General features: G+C 45.4%; 1 protein-coding gene across 1 annotated transcript in view; it reads right to left on the reverse strand.

Annotated features, from left to right (window-relative positions):
* Positions 1 to 22,222, reverse strand: part of LOC146180075 (uncharacterized) — a 348,140-nt gene that overhangs the window by 58,696 nt on the left and 267,222 nt on the right. Inside the window, exon 4 of the mRNA XM_084579411.1 lies at positions 17,495 to 17,641. Within this exon, the coding sequence (XP_084435537.1) occupies positions 17,495 to 17,641 (147 nt within the window). The remainder of the gene's footprint in view (positions 1 to 17,494; positions 17,642 to 22,222) is intronic.

Genomic DNA, 22,222 nt, shown 5'->3' on the forward strand with positions numbered 1-22,222 from the left:
ATGAAAAGCAAGGTGCCCGTGTGCTGTGCGATGTCAGTGCACGTTAAAGAACCCCAGGTGGTCGAAATTTCCGGAGTCCTCCACTACGGCGTCTCTCATAGCCTGAGTTGCTTTGGGACGTTAAACCCCACAAACCAACCAACCAACCAACCAACCATATTTTGATGTAGTTCGCGTATATACCGCTAGTTTGATAGTGAGGATCTCTGGCCGATCGAGAAAGGCCTGGCCCGGATCTAGCCCGCCCTCATTTTTCTTTAAAACATACTGCTAGAAACTCGATGAGGCGCTTGCTTGCTTTGGCGAGAGCTATTTGCGAAGGTTCTTTCTTCTCGTCTGCAGCTTGTGACATTAGTCTCTTCGCCGCGCAATGTTCCTAGGGCTCACACACTGCCTCCAGCAAACCTCCTGATAACATAATTGCTCTCGTCATTTCTCCGACCACAAAGCTTCCTTCATGACAGTCAAGCACTATTAGTGGAGTGTTTTTTGAAGGAATACGTGTGAAAAATAAAATATTTTTCTGTAATTGTACATGCATGTCTTGCTCGAAATCTTTGCCTCAATCTATATCGACAAAGATGAAACAACTGATGAGCTGCGCTGAAATTTAGCATTAGGAAGTAACGTAATCGTCGGCAATTTTTTTCCTTTTCGCGATGTCTAGCCATGTATCACCGCAATAGTCACCTCACTGAACGCACTGACCTTAACACGTCACTGCCTAATAACATTTAGTAGTCATGACGATTGCCTTCCAGCATTGCCTAGGTTTTAGCCCTACCAGCCACGCTTGAAGCCCGACCTGTGAGAACCCGACCTTTGCAGGTCATTAGTTTGTTCGAAACTTTAAGCCCTCGAAGGAGCACAGCAGGGTTAGCAGAGCCTCTTCCAAACGGACACCCCTGAAAGAGCCGGGCGCCGGGCCGGGGGACGCTTGTACCCATTTTACCGGTGGGTGTCCGGCGGTGGGTTTCGAACACGTCAGGCGGAGTGTGAGCATCGGCTGATATAGCCCCTCGAGGAGCGGCCTCAGCCAGGCATCTAATCGGACGAAACATCTAAACTTTGGACACCCTGACTAATCAAAATGACCTCAACGTCTCTACATAATGTCATGTGCTATAAGAGAAAACTCACTGCATTTTCCCACCATTAGTAGTCATGATCGTGTTGCTTCTGCTCAGTCAAGAATGACACGTCAGGCTGAATCTGATCATCGACTGTAATAGCTAGTCGAGAAGCTGCGTTGGCCTGGCAGCTAATTGGGCAAAACAAAGCTTTGGACCTTATGTCAGGTTGAAGTCATGCTGAATATACATTCCATTTTTGCGTGGGCACGACCGGCAGAACATAGAGCGTTACATCTGTAAAAAAACATTCACTGCAAACTGTCTTCTAGTATATGCACTGCTGCAAAACATAGAGCACTACCTCTGTACAGAAAAAAAAGCCCATCATTACATTACTACCTTTTGCACAATTTGAGCGCAGCTAATCAGCTGTTTAAGCTTTTCAATAGATCAAGGCAAAGAATTCGAGCAAGACATGTACGTATAATTAATTACAGACACTTGTTTATTTTTCACGCATATTCTATGCCAATAATTCCTGTTTCGTGAATGACAGACACTGGACCTTTCATTTCCTGCAAATCCCCTAAGTAGTTGTAAATAACTTTCTATGGAGGCCAAATGAAGAGGCGTCTATGTGCTGTGCGATGTCAGTGCACATTAAAGATCCCCAGGTGGTCCAAATTAGCCCGTAGACCTCCACTACGGCACCCCTTTTATTCCTATCTTTCACTTCTTCCTTCCTTCCTTCCTTCCTTCCTTCCTTCCTTCCTTCCTTCCTTCCTTCCTTCCTTCCTTCCTTCCTTCCTTCCTTCCTTCCTTCCTTCCTTCCTTCCTTCTTTCCTTCCTTCCTTCCTTCCTTCCTTCCTTCCTTTCTTTCTTTCCTTCTTTCTTTCTTTCTTCCTTCCTTCCTTTGCGGCTTGGTTTAGGTGTCCACAGAAGAGGGGTGACAGATATTGTGCCTTTCTTTTTCTGTGAACCAATTATTGTTGTTGTTGGCTCTAATCAATTACTTAAAAAATTGAAGAGCACTGCAGAATCTGCATTGGAGTATTGTGAAAGCAAGGATGCTGCTGTTGGTTGCTTCTGGCTGCTTCTAGTTGCTTAATTCACTTCTTGTTTGCCCATTTTAGTCATTGGTACATTCAAATTGCGCGCAAATTCCTTCCAATGCCTTTTTTCGGCGCTACTTCTAGTTGCGTGACGTCCCATCGTCTACCTCACATTAGTTCACTTCTTGTTTACCCATTTTAGTCGCGTCCAGCAATCCCCCGACAAAGACACTCTTGCCAGCTCCCTCAGCGGAGGAATGGGACAAGCTGTTGGCCAGCCCAAGAAAGACTACACAATTGGCCCTCGTTACGCGAGCACAAGAGGTTGCCCCCGACTGGAGGCCACCCTGGACTCGCCTCAGCCCGAAATAATTCCTTTCATTTTGTGGCAATAAAAGTTGTTACCACCACCTACCGATTTCAGTCTTTGGTACTGTCAAATTGCGCGCCAATCCCTTCCTATGCCTTTTTTGGCTCTACTTCCGGTTGCGTGACGTCACATCCTTGACGGCATATCCACTACGGCACCCCTTTCTCTCATTCCACTTTCACTCCCACCTTCCTCTTTTCCCTTACAGCGTGGCTCAGGTGTCCACAGTACAAGTGTGGCAGATACTGCGCCTTCTTTGCGAACCAGTTATTCTGATTATTACCTAATTAACTTACTGGCCTATTTATTTTTTCGGACACTACATTACGTCAGCCTCGTGACACCACTCATTAACCTCTACCGCTTCTCAATTACTCACAACCGCTGCGGACACGATTTTGCGGACACGTTCTGCGGACAGAAATCTGTGAACATGGCGAAGTAATGCTGTCTCATTAATAAACCACTTCAACATTTTGTCACTTGCACACATTTCCTTGCCGCTATATCCCATGGTATTATTTTCGATATACCAACAAGTTCCTCTTTTAGAGTGCTGTCAAAGTCATGCCCGCGTGAAACCCGCCTCACTTGCGGAGCTGGTTACGTATGTCTAAGCACGAGGGACGAAGAGTACTGAAGAGGAGTTTATTTCAACTCTAAAAACTGAGAATACGAGCTCATATACTCACTATATACTATAAAAACTGTCCAACACTATATCAAACAACGATGTACAAGCTGCAGCTCCGTCCTGCAAAACAACCATTGCAATAATGCCAAGCTAGAAAGCACACAACATGCACGTGTTAATAATTCAGCATCTCTCCCCCAACAAAAGGGGAAAAATTTTGGAGGACGATTAAGCTTCGCCTTCAAGAGTGGAACGCGATAGCATTATTGCAACTCGTCGAGAAAACTTATTAAACGCAAGGGTATTGGGGCATCCTCGCACCGGTACCCGCGCGGCCCGAAGGGGAGAAGCGGGTGAGCGAAGATAGTGATCTAAAGAAAGGAAAGACGCTTGATTCTACAACCCGTGAGGGTGCACGGCGAAACGTCAGGGGCGAGTGGCGTGCCACGTGTCGGGGCAGCGCCGCACATTGCGAAGAGGGGTTCTTCTGTGTTTGCCGCAAGATGGCTCTGCATGTGCGCAGAGCGCAGAAGAAATGTAGCGGAAACGTACTTCGCTACTCGTATAACTGCGACTTCTGTAAGTAACGTGCTCATAATTACTGATATACACCGCAGTATAACGTTCTACGGCACGTTTCTAAGGCAACACCGCATTCACTAGAAGCGCTCTTGTACCGCTTTCAAGCATCGAACTTTTGGCTGAGTGGTAGCGTCTCCGTCTCACGCTCCGGTGACCCTGGTTCGATTCCCACCGAGCCCATCTTGGAAGTTGATTTTATTTATGAAGTGCATGTTTATTTATAAAGTGCATGCCGGGATTTATCGCTCACAGCCAACGCCGCCGACGACACAGGCTTTTCTGCGACACGAGCTCCTTCACGCTACCGCGTTAAAAGGCAGTGGAAGGACTTTAAGAAGAAACGCCACACGACACTTGATAACACTCATTACAGCAGTGCCGGCATGGCGAGACCGTCCGCACGAACAACAAAGAAGCGTGTATGCCAGCGCTGCAAGAACTGCGCCTCCCCATGTTTCCAGACGCTCGAAAAGGTACTTCCAGAGAAGGAGACGAAGATCTTGCAGCGCTGGTTACATTGCGCGTGCGTGCTTCCGCCAGGCAGCGGCGACGCCGCAAAATAACCATGACACAACACACAACGAGGCGCGCGAACACTCCGCGCGGGTGACGAACCCCTGGCCCATAGTGTACAGATAATATACGTCTCACAAAGGGCACATGACTCGCGCCACTGAGCAGTCAAACACTACTTCATAGATTGTTTCCGTCGCGCCACAGTTAAAACAGCTGTCGTTAGGCACGACGCCCCATGAAGCTAGGCGCTAACGCGTGGGCAGAACTCCTCAGCGTCGGGGGGCAGGCGGCTGACTGCCCAAGGCCTCCATCTATTATTTGAGGTGCGCAGCTGATTGTCCAGGCTGAGTCGCAAGCTGGCGACCATCTCAATAACCACCGTCGGTGGAACCGCATCTATGTCCACATCGGGTAGGCCAGCGTTTAGGGTCTGCCTAAAACTTGCTGCGACGCGATAGAACGAGTGTATACCCTTTCGGCCTGCGGGCCACTATGTCGATCCGCGGTGAAACCGTGGCTAGCGGTGTCCTTCTAGTAGATTAAGCGCGATCGCCCCGGGTACCAAAAACTATCTAGCAGTGTCGTAACTAACCAAGCAGTGATGACTCGAGCCACTGTGTTGATGCAAGGCAGCCCGAGCCCTCCTCTGCTAGTTAGTAGGTGCAGGAGGTGGCGCGCGACGAGAGCCGTCCAACCATCCCACACGAAAGCGCCTATCAAAGACGTGAGACGGCCAGCCGTGCTGCGCGGCAAGACGACCACTCGCGCCCCATAAAATGTGAATGCGCACGCCCGAGATTTTACTAACGCAACCCTGGAGTTAGACGACATCTCGAAGCGCGCGGTGTCAGCGAGCATTCGGGTCGTGCGTGAAACTGCTTCGTCCCATGTGCGAGCCGATAGTCCGCTTGGTTTAAATAGTACTCCAAGTACGTGGCCCGCGTCCACAAAGGGGACCTTGGGTGGCAATGAACAACGAAATGATCCAAATCGGAACGCATGACTTTTCCTTGTTTTGACCTGAGTCCCGGACACGGCCGCGTACTCGGAAAACACTCCCAAGAAAATGGGGAAGCTATCAGCATCTCGCAACAAAAGGAAAATGTAATCTGCGTACGCAGAGGTGGCCACTGTCGCCTGTCTAACAAGTGGAAAACCGCGAATGCGCCTGTCAGCTGCAACTCTACGTAGAAGCGGATCGATTGCAAGAATGAAAAGGGCCGGCAATAGTGGACACTCCGGCCGAAATTCCCGTGAAACAGGAAATCTGCTTGCAATGCCACCATTTAAAAGGAGCTCATTAGTAAGATCCGCTTAGAGCGAATGGACAAGGCGAATAAATTCTTCGCACAGGCCAAAAGAGCTCAGCACAGCAAACACATAGATGTGTTCAATGCTATCGAAGGCTTTGGCCTGATCTAGGGCGACAAAGACTCCCGCTAGGCCTTGAGCGCAAGCATAAGAGAATACATCTCTCATTAGAGTTAGTGCAGCAAACATGAACCGTCCAGGAATCGAGCAGGACTTGTACGTGCTTATCAAGTCCTGCAAATGGCCCTGTAACCTCCGAACAAGAATCGTGGCCACCAGCTTGTAGTCAGTGTTGAGGAGGGTTATTGGCCGCCACGATGATGGACTAGCTGCGGTCATATCCTCCTTTGGGAGCAACAAAATGCGACCCGAGCTAAATGAGGGTGGTTTAATCCCGCCTTATAGAACGGTATTTACTACCTGGAGTAAGAGAGGACCGAGGATGGCGTAAAAGGTTTTATAGAAAACCGCCAGCAGGCCATCTGAGCCTGGCAAACTGGAACTGTTCATGGCGCCTAATGCACTCCGAACCTCCTCCAAAGTTGCTGCCGAGCAAAGTTCCCTATTCGAGTCTGCAGGAAGCTGAGGAAGGGGCCCACAGAAAGACCCGACAGCTCTCTCGTAGTCCTCGTATTGGTCAAGACCTTGGATTGTAAAAAGGCGTGCAAAATGCGTGCTGACAGTGCTTCTGATCGCGGCAGGATCGGAGGACGTGGAACCGTCCTCACGAGCGACAGATTCTACACGAGTGCGACGGTCTATGCGATGACGTAGAGCTCTCGCGCGTCCGAGATCGGCGCTACCTTCGAGCGACAGACTTTACGCTCGTGCGGTGAGTGATGCACGCGAGCTATTCTCCAAAATTCGGTGGTAATGAACGCGGAGTGTGTCGAGGTACTCGCGCATAGCGAAAGTAAGCTGTCCTCCGTCGCGAACTATGCGCATGCGCCGGAGAATTTCATTTAGCGCTGTGGTGATGCGAACCCGCCGTGCTTTCCCCGCACGCGCAAGGATCTCTCGGCACTGTATCTTAAATGCACCCCGTACCATAGGTGCCACCGAAGTCATATCGGCAATTTCAGAATTGATGTCTGCGCGGATTTCTTTCTTACACTCTTCATCGTACAGTACTGATGCGTCCATCCTCCACATCAGGGGTCTGGAGTGGCCAGGCGCTGCTTGCAGTGCTACAAGGAACGGCAAATAATCGCTCATATTGCGACAACCTGCAGGACATGGCAGCACGTCATACCTGAGAAGGAAGGGTGTCAGGGCGGAGGCAATGTACACTCGGTCGAGATGGATCGCACTTTGGCCCCTAACCAGTGTTGCAATGAATTGGTCATCGTGTAAATCGACCAAGGCGTCTTCCAGGTGCACCAACTGAACAAGCTTGCTTAATTTTGGCATGTGTAGGAACTCCACTGAACACATTTACTGCGCTGGAATCGGGCGTTTCAAAGCTGGCGCGGGAATGCTATAAGGGACAACTAGCAGAGGAGTAGTACTAGAGTTTCAAACAACAGCTAAACTGATCTGCTATGCAGGTGCCCAATTCGTACCAAGAATAGGTTACAGTTCATTTTACACGGCACGCAAGACTGTTATACTTGTGTGACAAACTAAATGCCTGATGCAGTGAACTAATGTATAAAAAATTGGCAGTGGCTTAGCTCGGCTATGCCAGGATGTATTAGACGAATTGGTCCCAAAGTATGCTTCAAATGTCAGAATCTCAGATGCTTTTTCGGAACCTCGAATGGTTTGACCAGCCACACGGCCACACGACAGGCCTTCATATCCTTTTCTGTCGCTGATGTGGGGTACAACGACGGCAACAAATATGTCAAAACTAATGAAACTGCAAAATAGGCTGAATAAAATTATCCCAAATAATTCTTCAACACGGAACCCTGGCGTTAGACCTGTACAGGTATCGGCTTTGCAAAACATTCAGAAGCCAACAAAAATATGAATTAAACTTGCTGACACATATAGCATGCTTAAACGCTAACAGTCATTATTACTCAACGCGTCATCCCGAATTTTGGTTTGTGCCTCCTTCAAGGACCAATTACGGAAATGAAATGTTGAGTGTAGCCGTTCCGAATGTGTTGAATGCTTTCAGGAAGGAGGGAATCACCATAGAGAACCTGACCTTAAGATCACTGAACCGATTGTTTTTGTCATGTTCCTCTTCATATCCATGAAATTATTGACGTACTCTCATATGACTATTTTTCCTGTTATATCATTTCTGTGCTTTTGTTTTCTCAATTCACTGTGAAGAATTCCCATGGTCTGTTTTCTATTCATTGTAAATGTCTTTTTTTTTTTTACTTTATTGATTGTAGTTCAATCATGTATTTATCATTTGCTTCAATGATACATTATGAATTTGTATCTGTTGATGTGCTCAAGTATTGGGGGTGGGAGTCTAGTCAAGCTGCATGATTGCAGCATTTTCTCCTATCTCCTCATATATGTACTCGTAATACATGAAAATAAATCTATTCTATTCTATGTCGGTTCGCCTTAATCTCCAAAGGCTCCGTCTGAGCTGCGATGCGCCGCCAGTTACGCTCTGCATACTGGCGTCTTCGCTTAACGAGACGTTTTTCTCTCTGTTGAGGTATTTCTGCTGCTCACTTGGTCTTTGTGTATTCATTCTTTTTCTGGTGATCCCTGTGCCTATGTTATGATGATCCCTGTGCGTATGTTGCCTTTGGATATCATTCTCAACGCGTAGTGTGATATTTTGTTTTTGCAGTAATTCCTTGCTGCCGATCTGCTGTCAGTGATCACCTTCGCGTCCGTACGAATGCACGCTATGGCGATCGCCGCTTCCTCCGCTGCCGTTGCGTCTACTCCGCTTGTATATATCTTGCCTTGGGCCGCACAAGGCAGCGAAGCTATGATGTCACGGCCCTCGCGGGGCCTCCATTCTGGTGGAAATAAAAGTTGTTCACACACACACACCTGCTCCTGTCCGCCGCGGATTCCAAAAATTACATAGCGGTTCCACAGCTAAATGCTCGACTGGTCGCGCGGAGTAGCTTTCGCTAAAAACATTGGCGTGGCTTTGCTCAGCCATTCTAGAGCGTACGTAACGAGGGGTACTTTTCCCGGGCTAAGCTTGTTGTGGTCATCTATGTTTAGCAATGAGATTCAAATCCTCTTCTGTTGGTTCCCGTTGCCTGAGTCTCATATCGGCGGCTATGGTCCGCCTATTACGCTCGGCAGTCTGGCATCAACGTTTGCGAAGCCGTTTCTCACTCTGTTCGGGTGTCTCCGCTGCTCTCTTACTTTGCTGCTGCCATCGCTGCTCTTTGCTGCTGCCATCGCTGCTTTGACGCACTGCTGGCGGCTGCTTTTCGATGCAGGCGAAACGGAGAAACATCTGTGTACTATGCGATGTCAGTGCACGTTGAAGGTCCCCGGGTTGTTCAAATTACTCCGCAGCCCTACACTACGGGTCCTCTTTCCACTTTCTCTCTCCTCCCTTCCATTAGGCGCAGGACAAATGTACACACAGCGTGTAACAGATACTGTGCCTTTCTATTATTATTATTATTATTATTATTATTATTATTATTATTATTATTATTATTATTAATAATTTTATTGCGTTCTGCATCTTGGCGTCGCCGCTTGACAAGGCGTTCTTCTATTTGTGTTTCTTCACGTTGACCTGGCTCGTATCTTCGACCCGCTGCAAGGCCAGGCCACGCCTCTCGCTTTCCTGACGACGTCTCTTGGCTAGGCGTTCCTCTTTTTTCTCCAGTTTCTCCGCCGCACGCTTAGACTTCTTATGCTCGTTTTTTCAATGTTCAACGGCGAACTGCCAGGCGACAACCTCGGGGTCCAACGATTTTACACCGCTTAGCAACAGCCTGACTTTCTTTAACATCGCGCTCCATGAAAAATTCCAGACTAGGCTGCGTTCGCTGCCCCACATTTATACGCGCGGCGCTATCTCCTTGCACAGAAGCGCGCACCGCTTCTGCTCCAGCGCCGAAGGAGGTACGTCGCCCCACTCCTGATGTCATCCGGCTCCTCGCAGCTGCGGCTAGCGGCCGCGGCGGTGGCAACGGCGAGGCTCGCCATCTGCGCGCAGTGACGTCACCCCTTCCTCGCGGTTACGCTGTAAGGACGCCGATAGGCGCGAGGACATACTGTGGCGCCACCTCTCGGAACCAGCCGCATGACGAAGTAAGTGGGATAACGCACGTTGAACAGCTGTTGTGAGATGCTTTCCTAGGCAGTTCAGTTGCACGTTAGCATTACGTTTATTTATTTATTTATTTATTTATTTATTTATTTATTTATTTATTTATTTATTTATTTATTTATTTATTTATTTATTTATTATACACCTTCATCTGGGCCTGTATAAGCTTATTTTGAGGTAGCAGAACCACTCATTCGGCACAAAGCCCTTCACCGTATCAGATTTATCGTATTTGGCGAGGTGTACTGCTACGACGACGCGCACCGGCTACAGCATTTCTGCTGCTAAAAAAAAAAAAAAAAAACTGAAGCTATCACACAACCAGTAAGATTTAAGCAGTCAGTGCATAGGTAAGGGGATTTCTCTTCAAGATCAGAGGGCTGTCAGGAGCCTGACAGATCCTGAGCGCCTTCGCATAGCGCCTGCAGAAGTGGCGCCTTTCCATTTATTTATTTATTTATTTATTTATTTATTTATTTATTTATTTATTTATTTATTTATTTATTTATTTATTTATTTATTTATTTATTATAAACGTTCATTTGGGCCTGTATAAGCTTATTTTGAGGTAGCAGAACCACTCATTCGGCACAAAGCCCTTCACCGTATCAGATTTATCGTATTTGGCGAGGTGTACTGCTACGACGACGCGCACCGGCTACAGCATTTCTGCTGATAAAAAAAAGAAAAACTGAAGCTATCACACAACCAGTAAGATTTAAGCAGTCAGTGCACAGGTAATGGGATTTCTCTTCAAGATCAGAGGACTGTCAGGAGCCTGACAGATCATGAGCGCCTTCGCATAGCGCCGGCGGAAGTGGCACCCTTCCCTTGCTCCCTTGAACATATTAGAGCAAACAAGTTTGACTGTGGGGATGACAGACATTAATATTTAGCAAGTGTGAAGACGTGCGTTCCACGCAGCGAATCCTTGCGCACTGACTACCGCCATTGACGATCTAGGTTAGAGGAGATATTTGTTTTCTCCATGCAAAGAAGTTTTTTTTTTTTTTTACGTATATCTCGATCAGCACATCGCAGCGTGGATCCAATGCTATATATCTTTCGTTTAATAACGGACCCTGTCATTTGAAATTACTACAGTACTGGGCACGTTGCCTGAGACAACTCACCATGCGTACCGCTGCCCGAGGCGGCAGAATCTTCTAGTTCACTTCATTGAAGCTTCCGTGTCAAGGCGTTCACTTAGAACAATTTGAAACATTCTGGCCTTCGCACGATCCTTCCCGTCATTGGGAGACTACTGCTCCATGAAGAAGCCAGCATCTTTTTTATCTTTCTATCAATAGTATCGTTAGGGTCACAAGTGATAAGCGCCAATTAAAACACGCGCGCCATTTCTTCTGCCGCTCACCGAACTCTTAGCACAACCCTACGGACGAAATCTCGCTCGCTGAAATGTATGCTGCGCACATCATGAGAATGATCACTCACTGATTTGCCTATTCAAAGTTTGATTAAAGAAGGTTCTGCGAGCTTATGCTTCGGGTAGCAATAGGAGCTTGCGCCGCGTTCCCTCGCTTACGTCTGGGTACAAAGCGGTAACGGACCGTACTAAATAAACTTCAGCAGCCTCAGTCACGATGAAAGATCAAAACGTTCAAGGCCGGCACTCCTTATTAACCCAAACTGCAGAAATAAACGCAACTATTACTTTTTAAAACACACAAATTCAATCGAACGTCTGCTTCAGCAGCAGTAAGAGGAGTCGCGTGATTCCACTTGCTCTCCTATTCCTAGATAGCGCCGTTCGCTAGAGTGGTGGCGCTCGCGCCCTAAGTGTTCTAGAATAGCACTATAGCCACGTGAAGCCAGCGAGACTGCGGCCAGTGTAACACCCTACAAAGATACAAAAATGTGGCTCCAGTCAATGCAGTGAAGGTGTTGGACAGCAAAGCCGTAAAACGGCAGCCAATTGCTCATTACGACGCCACTTGAAATTTCGCACACGTGGCTCTACGAAATATTGAGTCTTGAGACCAAGAACAACCTGGAACATCGTAGAAAGTGAAGAGAGTGGACGGAATCTTTTGATATAGAACTTGGCCCATTTTTTGCGGCAAAGGAAATGATAAAGGCGCGTCTCCAAGACACTGAGAGTAAATTAGCAAAGAATCACAAGATTTTTTTTCTGTGCAGTACACGCAAAGTAGTAAGGCCGCAGGTCAGCGGCTGCCAGCACCGACAAATAATGATTACAAGGGTTAGCGGCAATATCAACTCAGGAAGTCTTTGTTATCTCTTTTGTAGCACCTAATGCAACTGAGCACAAAGCAAGTTGTCACATTTGCCAAATTTGAGCCCACCTTGTGATGAAGAATTGATGGCGGCTCAGCTCAGTTATGACTAGATACGCGTAGAGAAAGCTATCAAGCGGATTGTTTACAAAGTCCGACTCGAACATTCTCACTGCCGATGCAGGGTTGTAAACTGTATGGTGTGACGGCCAATTAGACACACCTTCTCGGCCTCTTTCGGATCTTGCTGCATTTGGCCTGCTTCTTCTTCTTCTCCTCCCTCATCTCTCTCTCCTCATTTTCTCTTCTTCTATGAAAGAAAACGACATGGTTCAGGCGTTCACAGTTCGTTTCGAGATCTTTTTGCCTCTAAGGGGCTCTATGAGCCAAAGTCCCTCGGCGCTACATCACTTCCGCCAGCCTTCCTCGTCTCTCCCCTTCCTTCCCTTGCATTACGCCGCTCCTTCACGGACAACAAACAGCGAGGAAAAACGGCTTCCTACCGCCGAAAGCCATGAATGCTATGAACTGCCTCCCCCAAAAAGCACAGAATGCACAGCAGGAACTTCTACCACACTTTATAGCCAGATGCGCTCAGCGGTGTTTTCGTCACCAGCAACGTCCTCGCGGTGGCGCGAAAGAAGTCAACCTCTATACCAGATTTTTTTATTTTTGTTTTATTTGCGAATATCTCTAACTGTTGTTTTTGCAGGCGCCGCATGCAGCCAGTCCCACAATGAATATGCGGTACAGCTCGCGGAGAAAAAAATAATAAAATGGCGGCTGCAGTGCAGGTTGCGTTCAATGCCTGAACGATGGCAACCGACATAACGGAAGACTTCGGGCAATTCATTTTAAAGAATGAGCAAGCAGTAAAAAAATACAAAGAAACAAGTTTAGAAAATATAGATGTTTGCACTTGAAGGAATGACCGAGCGAGTTTGCATATAGCGCCAGATCTGCGTATCGATCCTACGAGCCGGGCGTAGACCACCTCGGAGCAAGGAACGCCCCGCGAGGAAACAAGACTTAGAAAAGAGAAGACAGTAATGATATACCTTGGAACGGAGCCGGGCATTACTTCGCGTAGAAGCTGGCAAGTAAGTACATGGTTCCGCGGGATATTTTCACAGCAAACGACAGGAAACGTATATTCCTTGACGGATCGCTCTTATATTTTTGTCGGAGACCGGCCTTGCTAGCAACAGTTCCGACTTCCACTTGGAAGTCGGACGACAGCTATTAGCTCTAAATATTTCCCTACATGCCCACCTCGAATGGCAAGAAACGAAAAGCTGCCCACAGAATACATTACAGTTGTCCTCAGGGCGTGCTCCTTCGTCGGGCATCTCGCTAGCAAATCACATCAGAGAAACACCCCTAGTTCTTCAAAGATAAAGCAAGTGATAAAGCCCTGCCAGTTCCACAAGATCGAGTAGTGAATGGAATATGACTATGAGCGCGGTAAAAATGCCTATGAAATCTGATATCGCGACATCAAGCGGCTTTCCAAACCTTTGGGCTAAACAAACCTAGCCGAATTCGCATCACTGAGGGCGAAGGCGCTGCCATCACATTGAACTTTTACCCCAACTAAAAAATCAAACATGCACGTTACTTTGATTGAATTTACAGAAGAGAAGTTTCCATATCATATGAAGCTTTGAGCTGTCAGGCAAGCATCGCTACCGCCGAAAGTGACCACTAAACTTTAGCAAATATTCCGTCTGCTCTTTGGTTCAAGTATTCGATAACTTAAGCGCTAGAAAATCGGCAATAAGCGACCAAGTGGGTGTTTTGCGAATGCATGTATGTACTTACAGCCTCTCGTCAAAAACGATACTGGCAAGATAACCATCGACTAATCTTCGAGGCCAGAGCTAATGTAGGTTATAGGGGAGTGCAAGGTGAACAATACTAGTCAACTCACGAAATGCTGTAAGAAATATCCAAAGTGCTTCAAAGGGTATGAAATTACTAGTAAGCCTGAGCTTGAAATTTTGATGCATAACCGATAATAAAATGCCGGTAACCACATTTGACACGATATAAACGCTCACACACACGCAGAAAAACACACGCACACACATAGACACACACGCACGCACGCACACAATAAGTGCAAAGAGTAACATTGCTTCATATCGAAGCGTTTATGACATATATACTTTGCTCAGATGTAATAATATATATCAAACAGGCGAGGCTTTATGGGCAAGCAGCGTTCCGCCGCCTGATACTCCAGGTGGTACTCTGGGAGTCTAGAGGTCGAAAAAGCAGCGTAGGTGTGTTCTCGCACAGCTGCCGCCCTTCCTAATGATCACGTGCTACGTGACTCTCGCAGTCATCCGGCGCTAGGGACGAGGGTGGCGCTGGTGAACGCTCACAGGTTTCGGTTAGTCAACATAAATACTCAAGCAAGCGGAAGTTTGGACAGCCATGCAGAGATTCCACGGTGTGTTCGTTTTTTTGTGTGGGGTACTTGGGAAGGCACCCGCCGAACCAGCTTGTCTCATCGCGTCCGGTCTGGAGGAGTTGGTTTGGCGCATTTGTATTTGCGGCAAGTGGTTGACCGTACTTTGTTCTTTCGTGATACGAAGGACCCATTTTTACGAACTGTGTGCCAGGTTAGGCTGAATAAAGTGCTACCAAATTTAGTTGTAAGTTCGGTGAGCATGCAAGGGAGGATTTTCGGAATCCTTAAAGAAGTGAAAATGTCATGTCGTGTATTGTAAGCCTGTTTTTCGTTTGAATATTTATCAACTGTGATGCGAAAGAACCTTTATAAGGACTTGTGCGATGTCTTTCTCCCGTTCCCATTGTACAGATCGTTGTACTGTGCAGGTCCAAGGAAGTCAGTCTTTAAACGAGTAAAAAGTATGGCTGTACCAGGGGGAGCACAAACTTTCTTTTTCAAGCTCCATAGCAATAAACCAGAAGTTGACTTACTTAGAAATGAAAGGTCTTTTTGTACCTTGGAAAAATTACTGTTTCGAATACCTTGTCCTTTACTTTGATCAACATTTGTCATGGGCTACTTATATCTAGCATGTTGTCAATCGTTTTCGAACTGTTTTAGCAAAACTGTACAAGCTAAGGTTCACCTGACTTTTAGAGCTTTGGTTGAATCTGTATTACGGTATGGTGTCCCATTGTATGGCTCTTGTTCGAATTTCAGAATTTTTTAGGTCAATAAACTGCTTTACCAAATTACAAATATTATGTATGGGGCTGTCCCAGAAAAGAGAGTGCTAAACTAATTAATGCAGAAATCTGTTCTCTATCAGATCTTTTTGCCCTGGTACTTATCACAAGAAACTTTTTTTCGAATAAATTCAAACTCTCTCAGGATAGACCTAGAGTGTTTCGCAGAAATGAACGTTTTAAACTACCAAGGGTGTACACTAATTACGGAAAAAGGTGTCGCGCCTGGTCCGTTCCCTATGACTTTAATAGATTACCAAATGAAATTTTACAGTTGACTTCTCTTACTCAAGTTCAGCAAGAAGCACAAAAATGGTTGTTTAGTCATTCTACACAGCATGCTACGTGAAAGGGTTTTTGCCATGCACTGTATTGTACGATGTGTCTTCAGTTTATTATTGTTTATTTTGGTGTGGAGCACGCATCCGTCGATTTCCGTGGCCCACCCACAACGCTCCTGCGCATCTGCGGGCACGAGAATGTACTCTGTATTGCTGAATGGTAATAAAATTTATGTATGTATGTATGTATGTATGTATGTATGTATGTATGTATGTATGTATGTATGTATGTATGTATGTATGTATGTATGTATGTATGTATGTATGTATGTATGTATGTATGTATGTATGTATGTATGTATGTATGTATGTATGTATGTATGTATGTATGTATGTATGTATGTATGTATGTATGTATGTATGTATGTATGTATGTATGTATGTATGTATGTATGTATGTATGTATGTATGTATGTATGTATGTATGTATGTATGTATGTATGTATGTATGTATGTATGCGTATATGCCGCAAACCGGAAACTATCGAACACGTTTTCTTAGACTGTTGGGAAGCCTTTTTCTTCTGGGGCATTCTACAACCAATAATTAAAAAAGACCTACTGGATGCACTCGGAATTTTGAAAAATACGGCAGTATTTTGGCGAAGTCGTTGCGAGTGTTACTGACGTTTTCAAGACACAAGACGAAGTGCCTGAGTGGCTTCCGAGAATGGAAGTGTTGCTGCAAATGCCTGATTTAACGGATCACGCAGCGCAAATCGCGAGGTTTTCACCCATGTGTGTGTTTGTGGAGTAATGTTTTTTATGTGTAAAATGTGATAACTTTGGCAATAAAGAAAAAGAAAGCCGCTGTAGCTCAGTTGGAAGAGCACTGGACGCGATATTCGGTGGTCGTGGGTTCAGTACCCAACATCGACGCATTGTTTTTCCTTGCGCTTTGCATTTAATATTCTTTATCCCGATAATCACCACAACACTAATTATTGTCAAATTCCAAAAACAGAACACGAAAAAAATATCCCCAACGTTTGCGTTGGAATCGTAGACTCAGGTCATTTAAACTATATATATATATATATATATATATATATTTATATATATATATATATATATATATATATATATATATATATATATATATATATATATATATATATATATATATATATATATATATAAATATATATATATATATATATATATATATAGAGAGAGAGAGAGAGAGAGAAAGAGAGAGAGGAGAGAGAGAGAGAGATAATGTATGTATGGTAGGAGATTGAACATGACTGAGCCGAGGTAAATTAGTAACAGCTCCGTTTCTCATGGTTTTGCATGGATCAGTGGTTTTTTGCTTTTCAATATATTTTCAGTGACTATATGAGCTGAAGTGTAGCGTGAAGGTCAGGTCTTAGTTAAAATTAGATAATTAAGGACTACAATTATCACAGAGCGGTTACATTCGACATAGCCTACCCAATAATATATGGGTTATGTTGTGGCCTATTGTTCAATTTTGGCCAGAAACAGCAGATGAAACTGTAATTGCGACGCGTAATTCGTAAGCGTTAATTATACTCGACATAACCTATCCACATTTGTAACACTTGCGCTGCTGTTATAGTCGACATAAGCTACTTAACAATTTAGCACTTGTATTGGTATAAGGTTTGTCATTAGGTCTCACTTGAAGATCAGTCGGACGCTATCCGCCGCTGCTGGACTTCTGCATGGAATAGAGCCCCTGCTCTATAAGTATAATTACACGACTACAACAGAATCTTCATCCAGCAGCTTCGAATGCTGGGGTGTCGTTCATAAAGAAAAAAGATGACCTTGATGAACGATGACCACCACCACTTGAATTTTTTGAATGATTATACAAAGGCCATCGCGACAGTGCTGAGTTCTGTCGACGAGGCACAGACCGGTATTTGAGCATGCTTCCGAGTCATAGCACTCACGGGAACAAGGAAGGGCTTGAGTTGGGCCAGTGCGAACGCCATTCGCCGGTAGGCTTCGGAAGGCGGAGCGAAGGCGTTCACTTCCACGTGCAGCTCCTCGTGCAGGTGCCAGTACTTGGGGTCCTTCAGCTGCCGCAGATCTTCCTCCTGGAAACCCCAGCAAAAGTGGGAAATGACATGTGCTCCATTCCCACCTATCTAAGCAGTAACACAGAATGACATTAAAACAGCCTCCAGCTGATGCATGCACAGAATCACTGCACCTTCTCAAATTAACTGGTATACCAATAAAAAAGTGACTGCGATAGATAAATAATGTCAGAAAACATTTGCACAGTAAGGCTCAGTTGTGAGTTTATTTGTTACCGAAAGCTCCACGCGTAAGCTTACAGTCAACTGGCTAGTAAAAAATTGAAGAGCACCACAAAATCTGCATTGCAGTAATGCGAAAGCACGGATACTGCTGTTGGTTGCTTATGGTTGCTTCAAACTGCTTAGTTCATATCTTGTTTACCTATTTTAGTCTTCGGTACTTTCAAATTGCGCGCCAATTCCTTCCTATGTCGTTTACCGGCCCTACTTCCGGCTGCCTGACGTCATATCCTTGACGTCACTCTAATTGACTGCCTTAAATAACTGCTTTAGTCTTTGGTACTTTCAAAATTGCTCCCCAATCCCTTCCTATGCCCTTTTTTGGCTCGACTTCAGGTTGCGCGACGTCACATCCTTGACGTCCGCTTAATTGACTGATGTATTTCGCTATTTTAGTATTTGATACATTCAAATGTGGCGCCAAGCCATTAGCTAATAGACCGTTTTGGCCTTTACTTTTACGTTTTTGCCTCTAATAATTACATAATTACGCTATTGCCTGAATTATGTTTTTCGGACACAAAATTACAACACCTTCTATCGATTGACACCACTCATAAACTTCTACCCCTTTGTAGTAAGGTTGAAAGTTGGGCGAGTTGAACCTGGTTCATTTTGAAGGTAGCGCAATAAACGAGGACCAAGAGGAGAAGGACACAACACGAGCGCTCGTGTTGTGTCCTTCTACTCTTGGTCCTCGTTTATCGCGCTACCTTCAAAATGAACTCTACCACTTCTCAATTACGCACAACTACAGCGGACAACTTTTACATTGTTTTACTGTAATTAATTACACAATAACTTATCGGCCTATTTATTTTTTCGGCCACAACATGCGCAATTCTCTATCGATTAACACCACTCATTAACCTCTATCTCTTCTGAATTACCCACAACTGCTAAGGACACGATTTCGCTGACGCGGTCTGCGGACGCGGTACGCGGACATAAATCTTTTAACATAGTGAAGTAATGCTTTCGCATTAATAAACGTTGCAAAGGTGCGTTTAACCTCCGAATACAGCGAAACGCAGCAGCAGTTGTGGCGCTGAAAAAAGTGAACTGTGGGCAGTGGCGCGTTTTACTTACAGTGATTTAGTATCCTATCGTGTAAACTCAGTCGTGATGCCATCAGCGATAGCTTAAGGAGCTGGGTTAAGGATGTAGGGGAGTCGTGAGTAAGCCTGCCCGAGCACATTGTCGCTCATCTGTCCAGTATAGCAGTCGAGCGTCTGTCACTGCACACGCTACGATAGAGGTCATACAGGACTTCAATGTGCAACAGGGAAACTTTGGACATCCAAGGCTGCCGTCATTTGGTTTGGTCCGAACCAGGGGTTCATGGTTCGGACCATAAGCTTCACTAATTCACATGACACCATGCTTCACGCGGTGACGTGTTGACGCGTCTAACAGCACCAAGAACAGCGATAAGGCATAAACCCTGAAAATGTATAAAATACCCATCACTGTGCTATGCCCTTAATAACTGCCGATTTCAGAGGATAAAATGAACAAATTGAAACCGTGTGTTTGAATACAGTACACAAGACCGTTGAAGATTTCATCAGTTACCTGAGCTGCTCTGAATTGCGTAGTTTTATTTTGCACAACAAAAAGAGTGGGCGGTAAGTTTATAGAGTAAGTTGACTCTTAAAACTGCAGGTGCTCGGAGGTTAGCGCAGATGCAGTAAAATTCTTAACAAGCAATTTGACCTTCTGCGTGCCAGTCGCAGCAATAGAAGGCGAGCTACGGCCGCCGCCATAGCTGAAAACACTGTAAGGGACACTGAAAGATGGTGGCTCCGAATCTCATAGGCTGCGCGTTATTGTTTTCGTTCTAGTTTCGAAACAATTATCTCTGAGCCATTCAACCACAAGATCGGACACATCCATATTGTGTTATGATGCCACGCAGTTTCGTTCAATGTCCCTGACGATACCCCTGTGTGCATAGCTCAGAATGAAGTTCTCTATACTCTTGAGGAACTGAATAAAACAGCACGAGGCAAAACGAGACACTTGAAACCCGGACACATGCGCTTCACATCCGTCGCCTGTCCCGTCTTGCCTCGCGCTGTTTTATTAACTTCAATATGTGCCGACCAGCCCGTATTCGCCCTTTTCTTGAATTTATTTATTTCACATAGGAGACTACTCGGTCCTATTTGTGCCTCCGCTCTTCTGTAATATGTGTGAACCTTATGGCCGCAACTACGTGCCCGGCCCGTTCACAGCGTTTATGTCTGTGACTCGTCACGTGTCCCGTCTTGCCTCGCGCTGTTTAATCCTTTCTTCAACACGTACCAACCAGAGCTTATTTGCCCTCTTGTGGTTTTCTACTGTATATCCAAAGCGTCGGCAATAAGTTGGTGCTGAATACTGACATCCCGGCTGCACCGGAGACAAAACAGACGTCTTCCCGGGCTTATAAGTAGCGTCTATATTCCAAAAGAGGTAAGGTACAAGGAAGTGTACTTGCGGACACTCTGTCCTTGAGCGTCAGCGAGGTTTCTCTGCTCGCTCTTTCTATATGAGCCATCTTCAAGGACAATCCCACTTCTCATGCTCCCCAAAGGCTCCAAAGGGTTCCAGAGAAGGGGTGTTTCGGCGTTATAACACCTGCCGAGTTTTTCTGAGCGCTGCATCTCCCGTATCTTTCCGGCCTTTATTTCGCCTCTTTTTTCCGTCCCCCCGAGAAATATTTCTGGCTACGCCGCTGCCCTACAAGCATGTTGTGCGCCTCTTTCGCGGAAGACAAAGCAGCTTAATATGAATGCTTTTGTTTTCCTGGTAAATTAGCATGTTCGTGAGACATTTGACAAAGAATTTCGCTTTATCAACAAGCTTCTGCTTGCATGAACTACAACCGCAAGCAAGAACACGCCATGGCTCATTTCGGTACTGACCAGTGCTAAGAATCTTAACGGAGGTCGAAAAAGTGGTCAATTGTATCGCGGAAGTTAAGAGTGTGGTACGGGCAGCATATAACGTCCGGATGAAGGAACGCGTTGATTTCAATTCAAATACAGAAACATTCTTTATTCCTCTAAGACATTACCAAAATAACAGTTGGAAATCGAGGGAGTACAACTATCTACGAGTCCATCGGAGAAATTTTATTTGTTGGAAGACCACCGCAAACGGCCGATGCACTTTTAGTTTGGACCATTTAAACACAGCCGCTCCGAACGGGTCCCTCGTCTCCGTACCATCCTCCGCGAACCCTGCTGGAGCGAAATGTCAACGGCGCTGCCTGTCGACCATCCTGGAAAAGGCAGAAGCACATCACCCGCCTTACGCACGTCGACGCGTGGGCTCAAACTTTATTCCATATCGCTGTGTGTGACGATCTACGGATCACGCTCCAGTCACGGGCGGGGAAGACTGAGAAAGAAAGAGGCAAGAGCTACTCCAATTGCGCTCATTAAACCACTATCGGGAAGTGGTTATAGAAGGTATGCGGTTTGGTCATTGAAATGTGTACTGGGAAAGTTCGATGTCACAGAGCATGAGCGAAAAATCCAGAATCCGCAGAACGTCCGACTAGGATATCTCCTTCACATTCTTTGAAAGCTTAAGGTCTCCGTAATTGTTTTCAAAAAGCACATCTGTATTTGTTTCCTTAACTCAACTTGGAAATTGCGCGTCATTATAAGGATGTTTTTATTGTTCTTTACGTTATTATGATTGACTACTTTGCTGAAAGCTTGCAGTTTTGTCCTAACTAAATAAAGTATCTGCAATGATAACCAATTTATATTCAATGAGCACGCTTTGGTTAAATCTAGATCTTTGGTGTGTAAAACAGATCAAGCAGGGCTTCTGACTCATTTTTGAATTGTGAAATGTTATATACAGCATTTCGGCAGCAAAACTAAATGAGGCATCAATGACTTTTTGTCTCCTAGATTGTGCCCATGGGAACTGTGAGAGTCACTTGAAACGATAACTGGAAGGAAGAGCTGCATTAATTAAACAACGTTTTTTTATTGAGTTCAAGAAAGCCAAGAAGTGCCACGAAGAAGCTTATAAAAACAAAGATCAAGGTATTGGCGCGTTTAGGGATTAGTAATTTGATATTTTATTAACGTGGCGGTGCTCACTCGGACGCATTACCAGAACTCTCCCGCTCGATAATTTTCGCGGCACTGATTGACATTTGTATCAAGTGCAGTAAAAAACAAAAAAATGCTCAGAAAAGCATGTCTCAGTGACAAGTGAGATATCCTATTTATGGACCACAGGTTGAAGAAAGAGTCACAGACTGCGCTTTGTGTCTGAAAATGTGTATTCATAAATAAAATAACGACTTTTTTATCATGTGCAGCATTTATGGGTACCCTGCTGAAAATA

Source organism: Amblyomma maculatum, chromosome 9 (assembly GCF_055883805.1).
Source record: "Amblyomma maculatum isolate TAMU_Amacu chromosome 9, ASM5588380v1, whole genome shotgun sequence".
NCBI lineage: Eukaryota > Metazoa > Arthropoda > Arachnida > Ixodida > Ixodidae > Amblyomma > Amblyomma maculatum.